General features: G+C 42.9%; 1 protein-coding gene across 2 annotated transcripts in view; it reads right to left on the reverse strand.

Annotated features, from left to right (window-relative positions):
- The window catches only part of LOC126174841 (protein pigeon), a 483403-nt gene that overhangs the window by 167785 nt on the left and 294009 nt on the right, over positions 1 to 21609 (reverse strand). For both annotated transcript variants that reach the window (XM_049921225.1, XM_049921224.1), the window contains exon 9: positions 1747 to 2072. In XM_049921225.1, coding sequence (XP_049777182.1) covers positions 1747 to 2072 — 326 coding nt within the window. The remainder of the gene's footprint in view (positions 1 to 1746; positions 2073 to 21609) is intronic.

Raw genomic sequence — 21609 nt, forward strand, 5'->3', positions numbered from 1 at the left:
TGTCATCACATGCCGCCCCCCCCCCCTCCCCCCCACATCCCACATATTGAATTTTGTTTTGTTTTTCAAACTCTTTCCTAATGCAGCACTCCAATCAACTAAGAATATATTGCCAGCCACATCTCCCAATTACCTCCTCATCAACTTGTGAAGTAGTACTGCTGCATTGTCTTATGTTGATCTACTCAATGCACACCTCATCATTGGGCGATTATATTCAAGCACTCCAAACTTCTTGATAATTTTCCATCTCTCTGTAAACCCTCTTGCATCATTACCATGAATAGTTGATAACATTCAGTCCCTCTTTGCCATTTTATTGCAGACACTTATTGTTTTTGAAACATAGTAAGGCCAATGCCATTTGCTACAATTCCACTCCTTAAATATTTTTTAAAAATTTTTTCTGTTTTCTTTGACAAACATAATAGGTATATCATTAGTACATGAAATTGTTAAATTCTTATCCATGCTGTATTTCACTCAAGTTTATTATTCAATGTACAGTTTTCAGATCACAGATTATACCAATATAATTATTTTTTGTGGAAAATGTTTCTTTGAGAAAATATTCCAAATTTACAGTTTACTACAACAATGCACTATTCAAAATACAAACCCACTAATAGTTTGCTTTAAGAAATTCAGCAACCAACAACATTTTACGTATTTTTATTTATACCAATATGGATTTTGGGCTATTGGCCAGCTTCAATCGGTATGAAAGATATTTAAATATTCAATTAGCACATCGTTAAAAACATCGACTGCATTCTGGATGCTGCAACTGCCTTTCTAGTCTGCTTGTTGTGGCTGCTATTTTCCACATTTTTAAGCATGTCATGAACACTTTTTTGTGTGATATACAAAAACATCACATTATCTGACATATTGCCAACTATTAGTCAGTGAGTTGCTAATTTGTGTGACATTAACAGTCAAAGTTATTAACAAAAAGCTGATCATTGCCTAGCAATAAATTTCAAACAGTTAAACTTTACTGTGCTGTGATGTTAATTCATTACATATTTTTGGAAGAACCTGTTAATTAATTGAAGAAGAATAGTGCAGATGAACATCAATGAAACTTATGAAGCATTATAACAAGTTGATAACTTTAAACATTCACTGAATCTTTTATTTCAGGGAGAATTTTGCCTGTCCTTCATAGACATTTGTGTAAACCTTTCGATTTTTTTAAGTAACAAAAATTATATATGGGGAAGTTAATTTTGAAAATCAATAAGACAAGCTAATCTTCAAAACCAGGGAAAATATAGAGAGCCACAAAAGCTTACTTGGGATAATATACAGTGACCAAATTGTCAAAACCAAGGCAGTTCGGAATAATTGTTAAAGGGATTAATATGCACATAAATTTCAAGTAGCAAACAGAAAAGATCACCTTAGTGTTGCAAAAATGTACACCATATTTTTCTATTAAGTGATTTTTACTTTTCATTCCTTTATAATAATAGATACTAGAAAATAAAAACATGAAAGATATTCATTGAATTATCAACAAAAGATAGCGAGTTCCATGCTTGGGAATAATTTCACTATAATTTACTCCAATTTGTGTCACAGAATCCTTATATTATCGAAATTTGCTTACCTATATGTGTCAAAATATACCAAAAAGGCATGCCTGCTACTAAGGAAAGACTATGTGAATGGTATTTCTGCACATTTTTTAAAAATATCATACAATGAAAAGTTAATAAATGTAGAATACTGGAACAATACCTGAGAAACAGCATCTGAATCCCCAACATGGACAAGGAAGTAGTGCAAAATAGCTAGGCAGTCATCAGTTGATTCAGCAGCTGCAGCATCCCTAAATGCTTCAAAGAGATGAGAAGGTGGCATTGATAGTGGTACTAAATCTAGTGAGGGTAAGTCAAGTGTGATAGCACTCTCACAGTGTGGCAACAAGGGGACGAGCTGTGCAACATGCCCAGGTACCCCAGGCAATGCAGGCCCTGCCAAAACATGGCAGCATGGTTCATGTGAAAGTCCAATATCCAGAAGATGTGCGAATAACCCTGGTGCAAAGACCAGCATGTGGTGGTCTGTGAAGGAAATCAAAGGACACAATTAATTTGTATTAAACAAAGTAGTATACTGATTAAACTGAGCCTAACAAAGAAATAAAGCGCATGTAAGAAGATGTAGCTTTTCCTTTCTTTCTACATTTTATTTAAATAGTTACTTTACAGATGGAGACATGTATAATAATTAATGCACTCTTTCTCTTTCACTGTTGGTCTGCTGTTAGCAATTACAAAGCATGTAACTGAATCTTTGGAAATTTCACTTGTTTGCAAGAAAACACTTCCATAACTTTGAATATCTTTTTGTGTCTATAAATACATACTCCATTGTGATTTCTATAATAAGCAACTAGTAATAAACGAGCACCCTTCCTCACATGAGTACAAAATGTACCAAACAGAATGCCTACCAAATTAAATGCAACATATTCCTGAGAGTTGATTATTCTGTTATTATCTTTTATAGACTATTAACCTCAAACAAATAATGTTCAATTATTCAGATGCTCAGCTGTCTTGAACTTGTACCTGGAACCTTGCCTTACACAACAATTATCTTCCCAAGTAGCTGCTAGTAGCTCATATCTACCTTCAAACCTCTCAGAAGTTTTGCTGATGTGGTGTAATATGGGATTTTAAAGAATAACAAGTTACTTACACCTCTAGCCTCTTAGGAGAATGAAAGATGCTTTTGAAAACTGGAAAGTTAGTCTAAGTAGTTTTTAAGCATGAAATATCCCACTACGCATGCTTTGGCTTAATGTATGTGCACATGAGGTACAAAAGACACCGGCTCTGGACGTCGACATGGTGTGACAGCATTGTACATTCCACATGCTGGGGAGATTCAGTTATGCTTTGACATTGCATTTGGTGGTGCCTTGGAAGCCTCATTGCTGGAAAGAATGTAAATGATGGAACAAATGAAGTTTTCTTCCGGGAACTGTAAGGCAGTTAATGTGCTGTCCTCTAATTTAAAAGGGATACACAAAAAAAAATTTGTAACTGTTATGAGCTACAAAGTAAGGGAGAGCTGTTCACCCAGCACTGTAATTTGAGATGTACACACAAAAGTGATAAGTGGTGGCATTATTGTAACCTTCAAAATGGTGTCTGTAACAGAGGTGCATTCCAAGCAGAGGGCTGTTACTGAGTTTCTTTTGGCAGAAAACAAGAGCATCACAGATATTCATAGGTGCTTTCAAATAGAGATCTGGCAGTGAACAAAAGCATGGTGAGTCTTAGGGTGAGGCTTCTGCCATCATTGTCATACTGTCATGTAAACCTGCCTGATCCTCAATGTGCCAGCTGGCAGTCAGATCTTGATAAGATTTTAAAGTAGTGCAAAGATTGGCAACTTGCTTTAAATGTCCAGATATGTAAAACTGTGCACCTCACAAAAAAGCAGTACCCTATGACTACAGTATCAATGAACCACATTTGGGTTCAGTCAATTCATACAAATACTTTGCAGGGAAATGAAATGGATTGATCAGATAGGCTCAGTCATAAGCAAAGTAGGTGCATAGTTCAATTTATTGATAGAATAATAGGTAAATACAATTGGTGTGCAATAAAGATGGCTTAAAAATCACTAGAATACTGCTCAAACATGACTGACAGGGGATACTGAATACACACAAAGTAGGGCAATACAAAGAGGCCCAGATTTATTACACCCATGGGACAGCATCACTGAAATGCTGAAAAAACTGAATTAGCAGACACCTGAAATCAACTCAAACTATCCTGACAAAGCCCACTTATAAAGCTTCAAGAACCAGCTTTAAATAATGACTCTACATATTACCCCATAATGATTGTGAAGCAAAGATTGGATTAATTACAGTAAGTGCACAGGCACTCAGTCAGTCATTCTTCCTGTACCCCATATATAAATCGAATGGCACATGCTCTAATAACTGGTACAATGGGAAGTACACTTTACCATACACTTCACAGTGGTTTGCAGAGTATGTATGTAAATCAATATGTAGATATAGAAAAGAAAGGATGAGGAAGACCTCTGCAGATTCTAGGAAACCTGTATCAGGATTTACTTAATCAGTCCACAAGACCAATGAGAGCACAGCAGAAAAAATATGTGATATCCGTCTTGCTGTATGTTCCACCAATATATCATTCATACTTCAAAATAATTTCAATATATTGTTCATGGTGAATAAAATCTGCTGCAGTTTTAATTACACAGTTCCTTTACTTGCCTAAAGGCACGTACACCACCTGAGTTTAAGAACATTAATCCCATCTTCAAGTGCTACAACAACAATTAATGAAGACTACGTAAGACTACCATTTCTTCTTCTTCTTCTTTTTCTACAATTCTCTTACACTTTCAAGCATTGTTGTAACTTTGCTTTATCTATTTCTTCCATTCCATTCATTTCCAAGATGACTTTTCCATGTCTTTGTCCCAGTTTCTCAACCTTGTCCTCTCATGTGATGTAGGGTCTTCCTTGTCCAGCTCCTCGTTGCACAAGCATTTGAAATACTTGTTTATCTTTTCTTTCCTCTCCATTTCTCTTAGCATGCCCATACCATCTCAACTGATGCTCCTCATCCACAATACTCCTTGCCTCCTTCTGGTCAGTTACTGGTACCCTCTTTGCTACCAATGTTTCTGCCAAGTCCTGTCTTGCCATAGAGTCAAATGCAGTTTCAGATAAAGAAACATGAGGTAAAGGTCCTGGTTCTTGCCTATGCTCTTCTCCATGATTATTTTTACAGTGTAGATGTGCTCCTGCCCTGCTGCCCTGGCCTAAAAGCAACCTGTCCCTCCTCCACAACATCTTCCACCATCCTTTGGTTGGATGGTTTGTTTTTGGGGGAAGAGACCTAACAGTTAGGTCATCGGTCTCATCAGATTAGGGAAGGATGGGGAAGGAAGTTGGCTGTGCCCTTTCAAAGGAACCATCCCAGCATTTGCCTGGAGCGATTTAGGGAAATCACGGAAAACCTAAATCAGGATGGCCGGACGCGGAATTGAACCGTCGTCCTCCCGAATGCGAGTCCAGTGTGTTACCACTGCATCACCTCGCTCGGTCCCACCATCCTTCTCAGGCACCTCTTCAATGTACAAGTACAGATTTATAGACTACTGTGATAGACAGATAGCCCTGTAGTTATCACAGTCACAACTGTTCCCCTTCTTATGCAATCGTATATTTAAATTCTTCTCCCATTCCTCTGGGATATTAGTTTCCTCCCACACCCTCTGGAACAGATTAGTAATTTCCTTTATCACCTTAACTCCACCATACTTGGCTAGTTCTGGAGCTATCCCAACATGTCCTGCAGCCCTCCCTATTCTAACTTGGTCAGCTGCCAATTCTACCACCTGTTCTTTTATCTCTCTTTCAGTTTGTGGGTCTTGCATGATTTCATACTGTACAATGATAATTCCTTCTTCTTGTACTGCCTCAGTTGTTTTTTTTCTTTCTTTACATTTTCTTCATAGTATCTTATCCTTGCCTCAGACACTGCTGCTTTCTCTGACACTAGCTTACTCCCATGCTTAAATGTCCTTCTTTATTTCCCATATTTCCATCTTACTGTTCTTATGGATTTTCAAAAGCTCCTTGTGCCATTCCTTCTTCTCCTGTCCTCAACTATGTTTCTAAATTCTGCCCAAGATTTCTTTTTATCTTCCTTCTCTACTCGTTTCACTTCACTCATTTTATCCCTATACTCCATTCTGTCTTCTTCTGTATGAGATGCTTGTATTTTTTCCAGGCTTCCTTCTTATACATCATCACCTACTTCAGTTTCTCATTCAATCACCTTGTTCTTTTCTTCCTTGTATCTTCTACAACATCCCCACATACATCTGCTGATTGTAGTAATACTGATTTCAGCCTAATCCACATGGCATTAATGCCCTCATCCTCATTCGTTTTACTTTGCAGCCTTGTTGTGACCAATTCTGTATACTGAATCTTTTCCTCTTGCTTCTACAATTTGTTCAGTTTAATCATGTTGAATTTCTTGGTTTTAAGGTTGAGCTGGTTTCCTAAGCCTAGTGTTCTTCACCAACAGTCTATGACCTGTAGCAAGTTCTGCTCCTCGTACAACCTTCACATCCGTGATGTTATTCTGTATACACTGGGTATACATAAGTAATTAGTAATGCCTTTTATAATTTCTGAATTCTGTTTCACAGGTAGTTTTGTGCACTTATTTGTGAGAGAAAAAGGAGTCACCCAGTAACAACTGATCTTCCACACCGAATTCTATCAGATGCCTGCCACTATCATTTCTGACTTTCTCTCCAAAATGACTGTCCACACTTCCATATCATATTCTTTTGTTCAGACCTATTCTTATGTTGAAATCTCCTATTAGTACTTGGCGACCTCTGGCTACCTTTTTGGCAACAGTCCTTTGTAGTTATCTAGTAAAATGGGCTGTTCAGTTGGTGCATTCACTTGAATGCACGCCATTTCCATTGCTAAGACCAAATTAACAACTACTTTTCTTGAATTCACTGATTCCCATCATTTCACTTTCATTCCAAGCTGCTCACTGGTAACTATGCCTATTCCCTCTTTTGCTTGACTATTCATCGCAGCCTCAGCATATCTTAAAATGTACTCACCGTCCTGCATTCTTTTCATTCCACACCCTTTCCTCTTCACCTTGCTTTCTCTAAGAACAACTAATTTACGATCCTCCATTTCCTGAATCAGTTCTATATCTTTATTGACCTTCATACTCCATGCTTCAAATCTTGTCTTCAATTATCACACTTGTTGTCATCTTACAGTTCTTTGCAGTCCAAGACTACTATATTTCTCTGAATCACTTTTACCTCCACATGCGTGATAAGCTCAGTGTAGAGTAGTTTGTCAGGACATCATGTCCCAGGTTGTTTGGGTTTGTGCACGGAATTTCCAACTTATCTATTTAGATATGGTTTTCCAGCCAATTCTCAAGTGGCTGATTGCAGTGGTTTCCCACTGAGTGATGTGGTCACCACAGCCCTACACCAAACTAAGTAGGACATTAAACAAAGTTAATTAACATGAAAAGGGCTGTTATGGTTGTAAATCATCACTAAAACATGCCTTAATAGTGTACAACATAACCATACAGGTCACGTACAAAATTAAGAAATTTACCCAGTAGTATGAGAGAGCGTGTGGGGGTGAGGTATGGAAAATGTGGTGTTGGCAGGTAATAGTTGAGGTAAAGAGGACTAAATCCATAAATATGCACTCATAGATGGAAAAACATAACATGCCAACCTACTACGAAAGGCCTGAGATATGGTATAGACTTGAGAAAGCCGACATCATGGCATAAATGCCATGTCAAACAACCAGAATGCCAGTTGCTGAACTGCAGAAAGTAACTTACCATATAAGGTAGCCACAGATGAATTACACCTAGCATGGCCCGTATAACTGACTGCCGCACCAAGTACAAGTAGATGCCCCAGCACACGAATGCCATTGCGTGAGCGCAGCATGAGCTAGTGCCAAAGGAAGGCAAAGAATACAAGAGAAATGCAGTTACTGTCATCCACACCCCACCCACATGCTATCTCACAAAGTAGCTCAGAACAGATAACACTAAAACTGCATTACTAAAGGAAAGGCATATGGCTCAGATAAGGTATGTGAAGGTCTTTTGATGTGTATATTTATATGGTGTCTACTGGTTGCAGTGATTACACTGTTACTTTAAATTTTGTACTCTTTGATTATGCAAGATGTGCTCAACTTTTGGTTTTGTTTATATTCATCCAGATGTGATAGGTCGCACCATCTGCTCCCTCATAGTTTTTAATTATTGCTGTCATTGTTTTCCGTATATTTAATATTTCTTGTGCCATTATTTTTTTATTATTTTCTGACAATTGCATTAACTGTATTGTGCTTTACATGCCTTACCTGGGCTACAGCTTTCTTTTAATAATACTGTTTTAGGAGTATCTGTATTCATTGCCTTGTGAGATTCGGTAGGGGTGAGGTGTGGATGGTAGCAAATTAATTCCCTCGGCATTCTTTGCCTTCTTTTGGCAATAGTTCATGCTGCAGCCACTCAGTAGTTGTGTGTGTGTGTGTGTGTGTGTGTGTGTGTGTGTGTGTGTGTGTGTGTGTGTGTGTGCGTGTACTGGAGCATCTCCTTGTGCGCCACAGACAGTTATATGGGTCATGCTGGGCATATTCAACATACTATAGCCTGAGCACTTGTACTCTAAGTTACTTTTTGCAGTTTGGCAACTGGCACTCAGTTTGTTTGTAACGGCATTTATGGCATGATGATAGCTTTCTCAAATCTATACCACATCTCAGGTCCTTTGTGGCAGGTTATATTTTTCCACCTTTGTGTGCACATTTATGGATTTAGTTCCGTTTGTTTGGTCAGGCCCTGTTTACCTTGGGTGTTACCACTCAATGCCACATTTTCACTCGTCACTTGCACAGAATCAGTCACACTACTGATATTTTTTTAAAACTTTTCTACATACCTATATAGCTGTGTTGTACACAGTTGAGATCTTTTCTAGAAATGGTTTACAGCCTTGGCCCTTCTAATGATAATTAGTTTTGTTTAGTGTACTACTTAGTCTTCACTAATTGTTACAGTATCACCTGAAAATGGGATTAGCATCCTTAAATCCAGACTGTTCTGGCATAACAACAAGTGCCAGCAGGAAAATCAAGAATGATACAGCAGAGTGGGCTGTGAAATGACGCTGGCCAATAGCATGCTGACTAGAACTTCACCACAACATGAGCGGCATCTACATGAAGAGAACAGAAGAGATGCACTAGTAGACCTGAACTAGAAGAGAGCACTAGAAGAGAGCACCTGAAGAGAAGACTCGAAGAGTGACACTAGAAGAGCCGCAGTGATATTAACAATGGCACTGACTTCTGAACTTGTGTGAATAGCTGGCATGGAAATTGTATCTATCAAAGGACATTGATTATTTGCATGTCGCCAATTGCTTGCGACCCATCAAGTAGGAACAAAAGTTAAGTATTGTCAATTCAATTTCTGAAATAAACTCCATTAAAATGATTTGCTTGTATTGTGTCTAGCTATCTGAGAAAACAGCTTCCTAGGCACCCTACAAGAGACGAGGCACAGGCGTTTACATGCTTTAACAGTCTCTTATTGTTTTTGATATTCAGTGTTTTCAGGTGGGCGTTGCAGAAATTTTCTTTGCTTTTGTACTTCTTTTTCTTGCTTGCCTTGTCTGTTTCCTGCATGTCTCTCTTCTAACATGCCCACCCCACTTACCCTGCTTCCTGCTCAGGCACCACAGCCACAAGCGTTAGATGTAACACGGTTAATGCCCATGTTTCAGTTCCAGATGCAGCAAATATCTACATTGCTCAACATGGTGCAGCAGCTACTGGTCAACACTGCGTGCCAGACAGAACAAGCACCACCTACGGCAACACCCTCTGCTATACCGCCTTTTCACCAGTTTCACCAACAAGAAGAGGAATGGCTCGAGTGGTTGCAACAATTCGAAGCACACATACTTGTTCACAATGTACCAGGTATTGTGAAACTTCCATATCTATTATCCACTGTATGAAGTGCAGTTTTCCAATTAACTCAGAAGTTGTTTCCTAACGCCACTCTGAGTGAACTTGCTTACAAACAGGCGGTAGACTCATTAACAAACTATTATGACCAACAAGTGAATGTGGTAGCAGCTTGGCATCAATTTTTTAATTGCAAAAAATTGTCAGAACAAACTTATCGTGAGTGGGTAACAGATTTGCAGGGCATGACAAGGAAATGAAAATTCAAATGTACTTGTGGTGCTTTGTATTCAGATGTTATGCGTGATGTGATCATGTACAATGTACCTGATGTCAAACTCAGGGAACAGATTTTGAAACAGTCCAATCCATCATTTCAGCAGGTAGTGCAAATACTAGATAAGTATGATTCCTGGGCCCTGTTGGCCGATAAATCTGAGCAGTCAGCTATTTGTCAGGTTGAGCCCCTTGGTTGCGATCAGCCCATTCAGCGGCAGCTTGCGCTAGCCAAGCCAACTAAACAAGACATTCACGTTCTGGTAACTTGTACTTTGTCTGCCATGTATCACTCACAAATGCAAAAAGTGACTTTTATGGTGCTACAACCACATAAGTGTGAGAATATATTAGGTATTGATTCCTTGATTTCTCTGGCTTTAACATTCAGGAAAATGTGTTGTCAGTGTCTACATTCCATGCAAAACACAGTGTAGCTAGCTTGGTAAAAGAATTCCTGGAACTATTTTCTGGAGGTTTAGGCAAAGCTATCAATTTGTTGCACATATTACTCTGAAAGACAATAATCAGCCGAAATTTTGTAGGCTCAGAAATGTTCCCATTGCATTACAGGGCAAAGTCACTGCTGAACTTAAAGAATTGCAAGATAGCAGAGTTATTGTGCCCATATCAGCTAGTTCAATGGTTTTGCTACCCAAACCTTCAGGTCTCATTTGCCTCTGTGTCGACTCTAAAGTCTACATTCAACCCGTGAACTGTCATTGATGCATACTTACCCATTTCCACACCCAGAGGATCTCATGGACAAATTAGGCACTGGACACTACTTTTCAAAAACTTATTTGCGTGACGCCTATCTTCAAATACCACTCGACGAAGAATCTCAAAAAGTGCATCCTGTAAATACTTATTTGGGCTTGTTTAAATATTTGTGTATGCCTTTTTGCAGTGCTACCACACCCTCCATTTTACCACTGTATTTGAAACAGCTGAGTGCGCAAGTACTAAACTGTTCGAACTATTTAGACTATTTAGACAATATTGTCGTGGCTACTAGTACACCTGAACAACATATTGCAAATTTGTGTCCTTTGTTTTGTGTGTTGTCTGATGCAGACTTAAGTGTAGATTGGACAAGTGTGATTTTTTTAAACTTGAGTTGCAGTATCTTGGTTATGTCACAAACAGTTAAGTTGTACATACTCTTCAGTCGCATCTGTTAGCTGTACAGGATTTGCCAGTTCCTAACAATATTACAGAATTGTAGTCCGTTTTAGGGAAAACGAACTATTATATTCAGTTCATACCAAATGCTGCACAAATAGTGGCTCCATTGCATTGCTTGCGTCGAAAGAATGTGTTTGGCCAGATGAGTGCCAAGTTGCTTTTAAGAAACTGCAAGATGCATTGCTCCATGATTGATGCTTAGTTCACTTTGATCCTGACAAACCAGTTGTACTGCAAATTGACACTTCCTCTTTTGGAACTGGTGCAGTGCTTTCGAACAGAATTGGTGATAAAGACAGGCCTATTGCCTTCACATCAAAAGTGTTGTCCAAAGTTCAGTGTAATTATTCAAAATTGAGAAAGAGGCTTTGGCTATTGTGTATGGTGTCACCAAATTTCATCAGCATTTGTATGGCAGAAAATTCTACTTAAAAACAGATCACAAGCCTTTGCAGTCCTTGTTTCATCCAACAAAACTGGTTCTTGTACGAACTGCCCAAAAATTGCAAAGACGGGCTTTGTTGTTGTCTCAATACCTGTACGAGATTGTGTCCATCCGACAGCTCAACATGGTAATTGGATGCACTTTCACGTCTTCCAATTGGCCCTGATACAGACTTTGATGCTTCTGCTGCATCTTGTTGTCACATCGATGCTTAGGATTCTGAAATGCTTCAATCTTTTCTGCTGAACTACAGGAAAATTGCACACGCCATGGAAGCTAATTCATATTTGAACATTTTACTAAAGTACATTCGCACATCTTGGCCTCACTCATTGAATAGCATAAAGAACTCTGTGCTGCACCAATACTTTACTCGTCATTATAGCCTCACTGTACAGAGAGGTGTGAGTCTTGTACAAAATGACACTGAACAGTCACATGTGTTGATCCCTAAAGCTTTTTTTTAAAAAAAGTGTTGCAGTTACTTCACAAAGGACACTGGGGGAGTATTCATACGAAACAATTAGTGCATCAACACTGTACTTGGCGGCGTATGGGTGCCCAAATAGAACAGATGACTTCATAGTGCCACGCATGTGCGGAAAATCAGTCCACTCCGCCACAATAATTCTCTTCTTGGTGTAAGTCACAATCTCCATGGCAACATTTGCATGGAGACTTTGCAGAACCTTTTTGGGCTACTCACTGGATGACTGTGGTTGACTCATATAGCAAATGGTTCAAATGGCTCTGAGCACTTTGGGACTTAACTACTGAGGTCATTAGTCCCCTAGAACTTAGAACTACTTAAACCTAACTAACCTAAGGACAGCACACACATCCATGCCCGATTGACTCATATAGCAAGTTTTCTTTTGCTGTGCCACTGAATTCGACAATGCCACACAGCACAATTCAGATGCTGTCATCGATGTTTTGCCTAGATGGTTTACCTGAAGTAATAGTGTCAGACAATGGCCCTCAGTTCACGTCACATGAAACTGTTCACACTATTTGGATGATATTGCTGTAGAAGATCATACAGGTGAATAACATATTGCAAATTTGTGTCCTTTGTTTTGTGTGTTGCCTGATGTAGGACTAAAGTGTAGACTGGACAAGTGTGATATTTTTTAAACTTGAGTTACAGTATCTTGGTCATGTCATAAGCACTCAAGGTGTACATCCTCTTCAGTTGCATTTGTTAGCCATACGAGATTTGCTAGTTTCTCGCAATGTCACAGAATTGCAGTCAATCTTAGAGAAAATGAACTATTATATTCAGTTCATATCGAATGCTGCACAAATTGCAGCTCCATTGCATTGCTTGCACCACAAGAATGTCCCCTTTGTTTGGACAGATGAGTGCCAAGTTGCTTTTAAGAAAGTGCAAGATGCATTGCTCCATGATTGATGCTTAGTTCACTTTGATCCTGACAAACCAGTTGTACTGCAAGTTGATGCCTACTCTTATGGAACTGGTGCAGTGCTTTCACACAGAGCTGGTGATAAAGACAGGCCTACCGCTTTCGCATCAAAAGTGTTGTCCAAAGTTCAGTGTAACTATTCAAAACTGAGAAAGGGGCTTTGGCTATTGTGTATGGTGTCACCAAATTTCACCGCTATTTGTATGGCAGAATATTCTACTTAGTAATGGATCACAAGCATTTGCAGTCCTTGTTTCATCCAACGAAACTGGTTTCTGTAAGAACTGCCCAAAAATTGCAAAGATGGGCTTTGTTATTTTCTCAGTACCTGTATGACATTGTGAATTATCTGACAGCTCAACATGATAATGTGGGCAAACTTTCATGAAGTCTTCCGATCGGCCCTGATACAGAGTTTGACGCTACTGCTGTGTCTTGTTATCACATCGATGCTCAGGATTCTGAAATGCTTCAATCTTTTCTGCTGAACTGTAAGAAAATTTCACAGGCCATGGAAGCTAATTCAGATTTGAACATTTTGCTAAAGTACGTTCGCACATCTTGGCCTTGTTCCTTAACAGTATACAGAACTCTGCAGAGTGCCGATACTTCGCATGTCGGCATAGCCTAGCTGTACAGAAAGGTGTGATCTTTGTTCAAAATGACAGTGGACAATCACGTTTGTTGATCCCTGAAGTTTTTAAAAAAGAAGTTTTGCAGTTACTTCACCAAGGATACTGGGGGAGTGTTTGTACAAAACAGTTAGTGCATCGACACTGTACTTGACAGGGTATGGATGCACAAATAGAACAGATGACTTCACAGTGCCACACATGTGCGGAAAATCAGTCCACTCTGCCACAAAAATTCTCTGCTTGGTGTAAGTTGCAATTGCCATTGCAACATCTGCATGTAGACTTTGCAGAACCTTTTTGGAACACTCACTGGTTGATTGTGGTTGACTCATATAGCAAGTTTCCATTTGCTGTGCCACTGAACTCAACAATGTCTCATAGCGCAATTCAGGTGTTGTCATCAACTTTTGCCTAGATGGTTCACCTGAAGTAATAGTGTCAGACAACAGCCCTCAGTTCACATCACATGAACTTCAAACATTCTGTGAATGCAGTGGCATACAGCATCTAACTAGTGCATTGTTCCATACTCAGTCAAACGGCGAAGCGGAACGTTTTGTCGCAACCTTCAAGCAGCAGATGGAAAACTTCGCTCTGCACACACCAGGGATCAAGCATTGTTTCTGTTTCTCATGTCATATTGTTCGCACCTCCAAGATGGTCCATCGCCGGCGGAACTGCTTCACGGCCACCGCCATCGGACACTGCTCCACATGCTCCACCCTCCTCAGGGTTTTTAATGGGAGCAGATGGTGGGTGTGAGGTGAGATCATCCATCGACTTGGGGCTTGCATGTATCTTACTTCAGGTCCTGATGGCTTGCAGCACCACTCCCAAAATCAACTTCACCTCTGTCTTGTGCAAAATGATATTTCAGTGTCTCTTCACCCAGATTCACGGATCCAGAGGACAGCGTAGCCACAGCAGCTGCCAGAGGGCATCATCAGGACACTGCAGGTTGACCTCAGGGAGACAGAGCCTTCACCTCCTCTGCCTCCTCTTGTCCTACAGATGGAGCTGGACCGGCCAAACAGCAGCAGTCACCGTCTTCTTCATCTGGTTCCTGGCAGCAGGAGGTGGACACATACCCTTCTGGTCATTTTCCAGGGAATGTTTCCGCAGAATGCAGGCAAAGATAGCAGGGTTTGGCTGGAAGCTTAACATCCGCTGCACCAACAGCTTCTGGCACGACATTGCGCCCACACTCCTACCTCCCGTGCCATGGTCGCACTCCCTACATGACGATGGTCCATTGCTATGGGGGAGGGGAGGGGAATGTTACAGCATAAGGACTAGCACCAGCACAAAGACGAAGATCCCAAGAGAAAAGAAGGCACCGAGATGACGTCAGCCAATAGCGCAACGACAAGGACTGCACCCTGACAGGAGCACCCTCTAGCCAAAGAGAATATAAGCACCGCCCCTGCCAGCCTCTGCCGGACAGTATTAGCACAGCCTAGCAGAGAGTGCTACAATAGCAGTTAATAGTGATCCATATCAATTGCTTACATGGACATTGTCTATAATGAAGATCATTACTTGTTTGCATGTTGCCCATCGCTTGCGACACCATTGTAAATTCAAATTTAAGTTTTGTCAACCTTCTTATTTGTAATAAAAATTGTTAATGTGATTCGCTTGAATTACTGCATAGCATTCCGAGAATACAACATCCTTTAGGCACCCTGTACAAGACGAATGGGCAACAGCCCATGTTTGCGACCCATCATGCAGAAATGAAAGTTTAGTACTGTCAATTCAGTTTCTGTAATAAACTCAATTAAAATGATTTGTGTGGTGTCACCGCCAGACACCACACTTGCTAGGTGGTAGCCTTTAAATCGGCCGCGGTCCGCTAGTATAGGACGGCTCCGCGTGTCGCCACTGTCAGCAATGGTTCACTGACAAATTACACTCTCATTTGCTGTCATTTGCTACGACCTAGCAAGGCGCCATTCACATTTGTTATTTATATTGTGATGCCTGTACCGTCAGACCGATGTTCACCAATTAAGGATTAAAGTTAAGTATTCCAGAAGCTATGTACTATTTTTGGCTACTATAATTCCTTGTCATTTTCCAGACCTCACGCCAGCCTGAATGAGCTTAAACGCGTGCCTTTCGGCTTCCTCCAAACTCCGTGAATTGGCTCCTGCCAATTCACAACATTGGCGACGAGTGTAAAAACGGCCTTCTTCTTTATACTTGCTTAAATTACTTGTGTCATGGCTTCGCCACAATCTCCAGATGTACTGTCCGAACTTTATCGCTTGCAGAATCAGCAGACGCAGGCCTTATTGGATGCCCTTGGACAGCTCGTTCAGGGTCAACGTGCAATGCAAAACGATGCGGCCGCCGCCGCTCCTCCGCTCCCACAGCCACAACACGCAGTTGCACCACCTTTTCGTCCTTTTGAAGCGACACTGGAAAGCTGGACGGAGTGGTCATGCCAATTTGGATTCCATCTCGCCGCCTACAGAATTCAAGGTAACGAGCGGCAGCCTTATCTCCTTTCCTCAGTAGGGGTCCAGACGTACCGTGTGACAGTGAAATTATTTCCCCGACGCGACGTTGCAACTCCGTCCTACGAAGAAATTTTGTCTGCATTAGATGCATATTTCAAAGACTTGGTCAATGTAGTTGCCAAACGGTATACGTTCTTTTGTACAAAACGTACGGCAGGTCAGACTAATAGGGAGTGGGTTGCAACCTTGCAAGGCCTTACTAGGGATTGTGCTTTTGAGTGTGAATGTGGACTCCCTTATTCAGATACTATGGTGCGTGATGCAATTGCACAGAACGTTGCTGATGTTCGTATAAGGGAACAGATTTTGAAACTAGTCAATCCCTCCATTCAACAAGTGATGGACATATTGGATCAGCAGGACACACTTGACTTTGCTTAGGAATCATTTGAAACTTCACCACCCATGTGTCACGTTAACCGGCCCGCCAGGCGAGCTGCACGGAACAGTAAACAGTCCTCGCGCCCGGCCGCGCAAAAGCCGCCTGGCCCTCCGCCGCGAGTCCCGTGCCAGCAAGCACATGCACTGAAATCATGCCTGCGGTGTGCTACTAGACATTCACGTGCGAATTGCCCATCACGCCAGGCTATTTGCTTTTTCTGTAATAAAAAAAGGTCATATTCAAAGTGTTTGCCAGAAAAAGCTCAGATCGGACACTCACAACCATTCCAGGCCCTTTGCTTCGCGCAGGAATCGAACCAAGAATACTCAGGCTCGTGAACCTTCGCCCATGGACATTCATGTAGTTTATTCCACTCCGCCCAGTGCCACTCTCTCTAACAGTGACTGTGCTCGTCCCACAAAAAGTGTGCGTCGACGTTGACGGAAATCCCGTCCGGTCGATAAACTTTTTGTGGACTTGGAAATTCATGGCAACGTGATACCATTCCAGCTCGATACCGGAGCTGCAGTTTCACTGATCAATAAAGACACGTACCAACAGCTGGGCAAACCTCTGTTGCGTGCTGCAAATGTTAAGCTAACTAGTTATTCCGGACAAGCGATCCCTGTGTTAGGACAGTGCAGCCTTCTTGCAACATACAAGGGACAAACAAAACTTGTGTCATTTTACGTCCTTCGTTCTTCTTCTGCAGTGAACTTGTTTGGTTTAGATTTATTTCAGTTGTTTAACTTGTCTATCGTAAATCAGGTCCTCTCAGTGAACCAGACTGTGCCTTCAGCCAGTGTTTCTCATCTATGTGAAGAATCTGCAGACATTTTTGGAATGGGCTTCGGTTGCACTAAGAACTGTAAAGCACATTTGGAACTGAAAGTCAATGCGCAACCGAAATTTTTCAGAGTGCGCAATGTTCCCCACGCATTGCGTGATGAGGTCGCAAGAACATTAAACGATTTGGAATCACAAGGTGTCATTGAACTTAGTAATTTTGCAAAAACCTTCCGGCAAATTGAGACTTCGTGTGGACTTCAAGACAACAGTGAATCCACAACTAGTGACTGCAACTTTTCCTTTACCCCGCCCAGAAGATCTTTTTGACAAACTGTGCCCGGGTAAATATTTTTCGAAGTTGGACCTAGCAGATGCGTACTTGCAAATACCGGTGGCCGAAGAATCCCAGCGCGTCTTGGTGGTTAACACGCATCTTGGTTTGTATCGATTCAAAAGACTGCCATTCGGGTGTGCATCCACCCCTGCATTGTTTCAGCAATATCTACAAACTGTTTGTGCGTCGGTCCCTACTGCAGCAAACTATCTGGACGATATTGTGATCTCCAGAAAGACGGAAGAAGAACATTTAGCCCACGATATTGTGATCTCCAGAAAGACGGAAGAAGAACATTTAGCCAATCTCAGAACATTATTTCAGGTCTTGCGACAAAATGGTCTTCGCTTGCAGAAGAACAAATGTGTGTTTTTTGCTCGTGACTTACCCTATCTGGGACATGTAATCAATGCCCACGGCATACATCCCAGTCCCGAGCACCTCCGTGCCATACAAGACTTGCCTTCGTCGCAGAATTTGAAGCAGCTACAGAGTGTGCTGGGAAAAATCAATTACTATAACAGATATGTGCGCCACGCCTCTTCCCTTTCAGCTCCGCTTCATCGCTTACGCCGTCAAGGTGTTCCGTTCGTCTGGACGACGGAATGCGAACGCGCCTTTTGCCAGTTGAAAACGGCGTTGCTTTCCAATACTTGCCTTACGCCATTCGATCCCCAGAAACCCCTTTTGTTGATGGTGGATGCATCGGATTTCGGGATCGGTGCGGTGCTTGCGCACAAAGATGGTTCGCACGATCGCCCTATTGTCCTATTGCCTTTGCGTCCAAATTGTTGTCGTCTGCGCAAAGAAATTATTCACAGATCGAGAAAGAAGCATTGGCTCTCGTATTTGGTGTTTCATGATTTCTTTTATGGTCGTCACTTTACCATCATCACAGACCACAAACCTTTGACATCGCTTTTTCATCCGACCAAGCCTGTACCCTCCACGTACAGCGCAGAAATTATATTCGCTGGTCAATTTTCATCTGGCAGTACCGTTACGATATCTTGTATCGGTCCACTGCTAAGCACAGAAACGCCGATGTGTTGTCCCGTATGCCTGTTGCTGAGGATAGAGCATTTGATTCCTCCGAACTTGCTTGCATGTTCATTGATGCGGAAACCGATGACGTGGTCGAATCGTTTCCGATTGATTTTCGTCATGTAGCTACAGCCACAGCTGCAGACCCTGTCATTGCTACCGTTCTGCGTTTTGTTGCTACGCAATGGCCCTTGTCAAAGTCACGGATCGATGATCCGTTGGTTCGCCGATTTTTTGCTCACAAGGAGAGACTTTTTGTACGACGTGGTGTTTTGCTGTTGCATTCTGATAATGATCAGTCCAGGGTCGTGGTCCCACGTTCGATACAGTCCTCTGTCTTACGGCTTCTCCACCAAGGACATTGGGGTATAGTGAGAACGAAACAACTTGCTCGTCAGCACTGTACTTGGTTCGGAATTGATGCTGCGATTACGAATATGTGCTCTTCTTGCATGGCGTGTGCCGAACAACAATCCGCACCACTGCGGAAATTCTTTGCATGGCCAAAAGCCACTTCCCCTTGGCAACGCTTACACATCGATTTTGCTGGTCCATTCGGGAATGCTCGATGGTTGGTTGTGGTAGATACCTTCAGTAATTTTCCTTTTGTTGTCCGGATGTCTTCCACGACATCTTCTGCCACCATCCAAGCATTGTCCGCTATCTTTTGCATTGAAGGTCTTCCACAGACTATTGTTTCCGACAATGGCCCACAATTCATGTCCGCAGAATTTCAGTCATTCTGTAAGGCCAATGGTATTCAACATCTGACGTACGCGCCGTTTTCGCCACAGTCCAACGGTACCGCTGAACATTTGGTCAGGACTTTCAAGTCACAGATGTTGAAGTTGAAAGAGTCACATTCTCGGGAGGCCACGTTATTGCTCTTTTTGTCTTCGTATCGCTCTCAGCCCCGAGATGGTCGCTCGCCGGCTGAGTTGCTCCATGGTCGTCCCCATCGAACCTTGATGTCTTTGCTGCATCCGCCGTATCAGGTTCCTGTGCTGCGGCAGCCACCTGCTTTTGCTCCAGGCGACGTTGTATACTATTGCAACTATCGAGGTTCACGGCGTTGGCTCGCAGAGCGCATTCTTCGCTGCCTCGGCCGCGCTATGCATCTGGTTTTGGGAGCCTCTGGTGAGATGCGTCGGCATCTCAATCAGCTGCACCTCTGTCATCGCACGGGATCTGCCGCTCCCCGTCTGCTTTCAGCAACGGTGCTGTCTGGTCAGCACCCTGGGGACCCATCTACTGGCTTGCCTCAGCCCCAGGTGTTACCGACGCTGCCTTCCATTTTGCCCCATGGCGACGCGCCGCCGCCTGTTCTCCCGCCGGTGACACCCGCAGTTGACGCTTCGTTGCAGCCGCCGGGCGCCTCCCTGGGTCATGCGCCGCCGATCGCTTCCCGTGACTAGCTGTCCTCCGACATGGAACTCTTGCCCACTCCGGACCAGATGTTGTCTTCGCCCGTCGTGTGCCCCGACCCAATGGAGGTCGACCCTTCGGCTGCGGCAGCCACCTGCTTTTGCTCCAGGCGACGTTGTATACTATTGCAACTATCGAGGTTCACGGCGTTGGCTCGCAGAGCGCATTCTTCGCTGCCTCGGCCGCGCTATGCATCTGGTTTTGGGAGCCTCTGGTGAGATGCGTCGGCATCTCAATCAGCTGCACCTCTGTCATCGCACGGGATCTGCCGCTCCCCGTCTGCTTTCAGCAACGGTGCTGTCTGGTCAGCACCCTGGGGACCCATCTACTGGCTTGCCTCAGCCCCAGGTGTTACCGACGCTGCCTTCCATTTTGCCCCATGGCGACGCGCCGCCGCCTGTTCTCCCGCCGGTGACACCCGCAGTTGACGCTTCGTTGCAGCCGCCGGGCGCCTCCCTGGGTCATGCGCCGCCGATCGCTTCCCGTGACTAGCTGTCCTCCGACATGGAACTCTTGCCCACTCCGGACCAGATGTTGTCTTCGCCCGTCGTGTGCCCCGACCCAATGGAGGTCGACCCTTCGGCCCCTCCTGTCTCTCTACGGGCGCATACACCGCATGTTGGTGTGCACCCTGGACTAGGTTTTCAGGCGTTTCCTAGCTCCCCTTGGACCGAATGGCAGGGTGCGGGTGGCACAGCCTCGCCTGTTGTTAGGCTCCCCACCTCGTCGCATACGTCAACATGGGATCCTCCCCACGGCGGGCGGAAGCCTTATAACACAACCGTTCGCCGATTTGCGGGGGAGGAATGTGGTGTCACCGCCAGACACCACACTTGCTAGGTGGTAGCCTTTAAATCAGCCGCGGTCCACTAGTATACGATGGACCCGTGTGTCGCCACTGTCAGTGATTGCAGACCGAACGCCGCCCCACGGCAAGTCTAGAGAGACGTCCTAGCACTCGCCCCAGTCGTACAGCCGACTTAGCGAGCAATGGTTCACTGACAAATTACACTCTCATTTGCTGAGACGATAGTTAGCATAGCCTTCAGTTACGTCATTTGCTACGACCTAGCAAGGCGCCATTCACATTTGTTATTTATATTGTGATGCCTGTACCGTCAGACCGATGTTCACCAATTAAGGATTAAAGTTAAGTATTCCAGAAGCTATGTACTATTTTTAGCTACTATAATTCCTTGTCATTTTCCAGACCTCACGCCAGCCTGCGTGAGCTTAAACGCGTGCCTTTCGGCTTCCTCCAAACTCCGTGAATTGGCTTCTGCCAATTCACAACAATTTGTTTGTATGTTGTCTAGCTATCTGAGAAAACAGCTTCCTAGGCACCTTATAAGAGATGACTGGAAAGGATCCCACACAGCCAGTGCAGATGCATTTATGCAAGTATTATAACTGTAGCGGATTTTATTAACTATGAACAATCCAAGTAACAGTTCTGGATGTCCCTCTAAGAATATAATGTCATTACAGCAGAACACATACTCCAGCAATGTAATTTTGCAGTACGTGGGTGACAATGATAATGTTTGTGACTAGAATGT

This window comes from Schistocerca cancellata, chromosome 3, assembly GCF_023864275.1.
Source record: "Schistocerca cancellata isolate TAMUIC-IGC-003103 chromosome 3, iqSchCanc2.1, whole genome shotgun sequence".
Taxonomy (NCBI): Eukaryota; Metazoa; Arthropoda; class Insecta; order Orthoptera; family Acrididae; genus Schistocerca; species Schistocerca cancellata.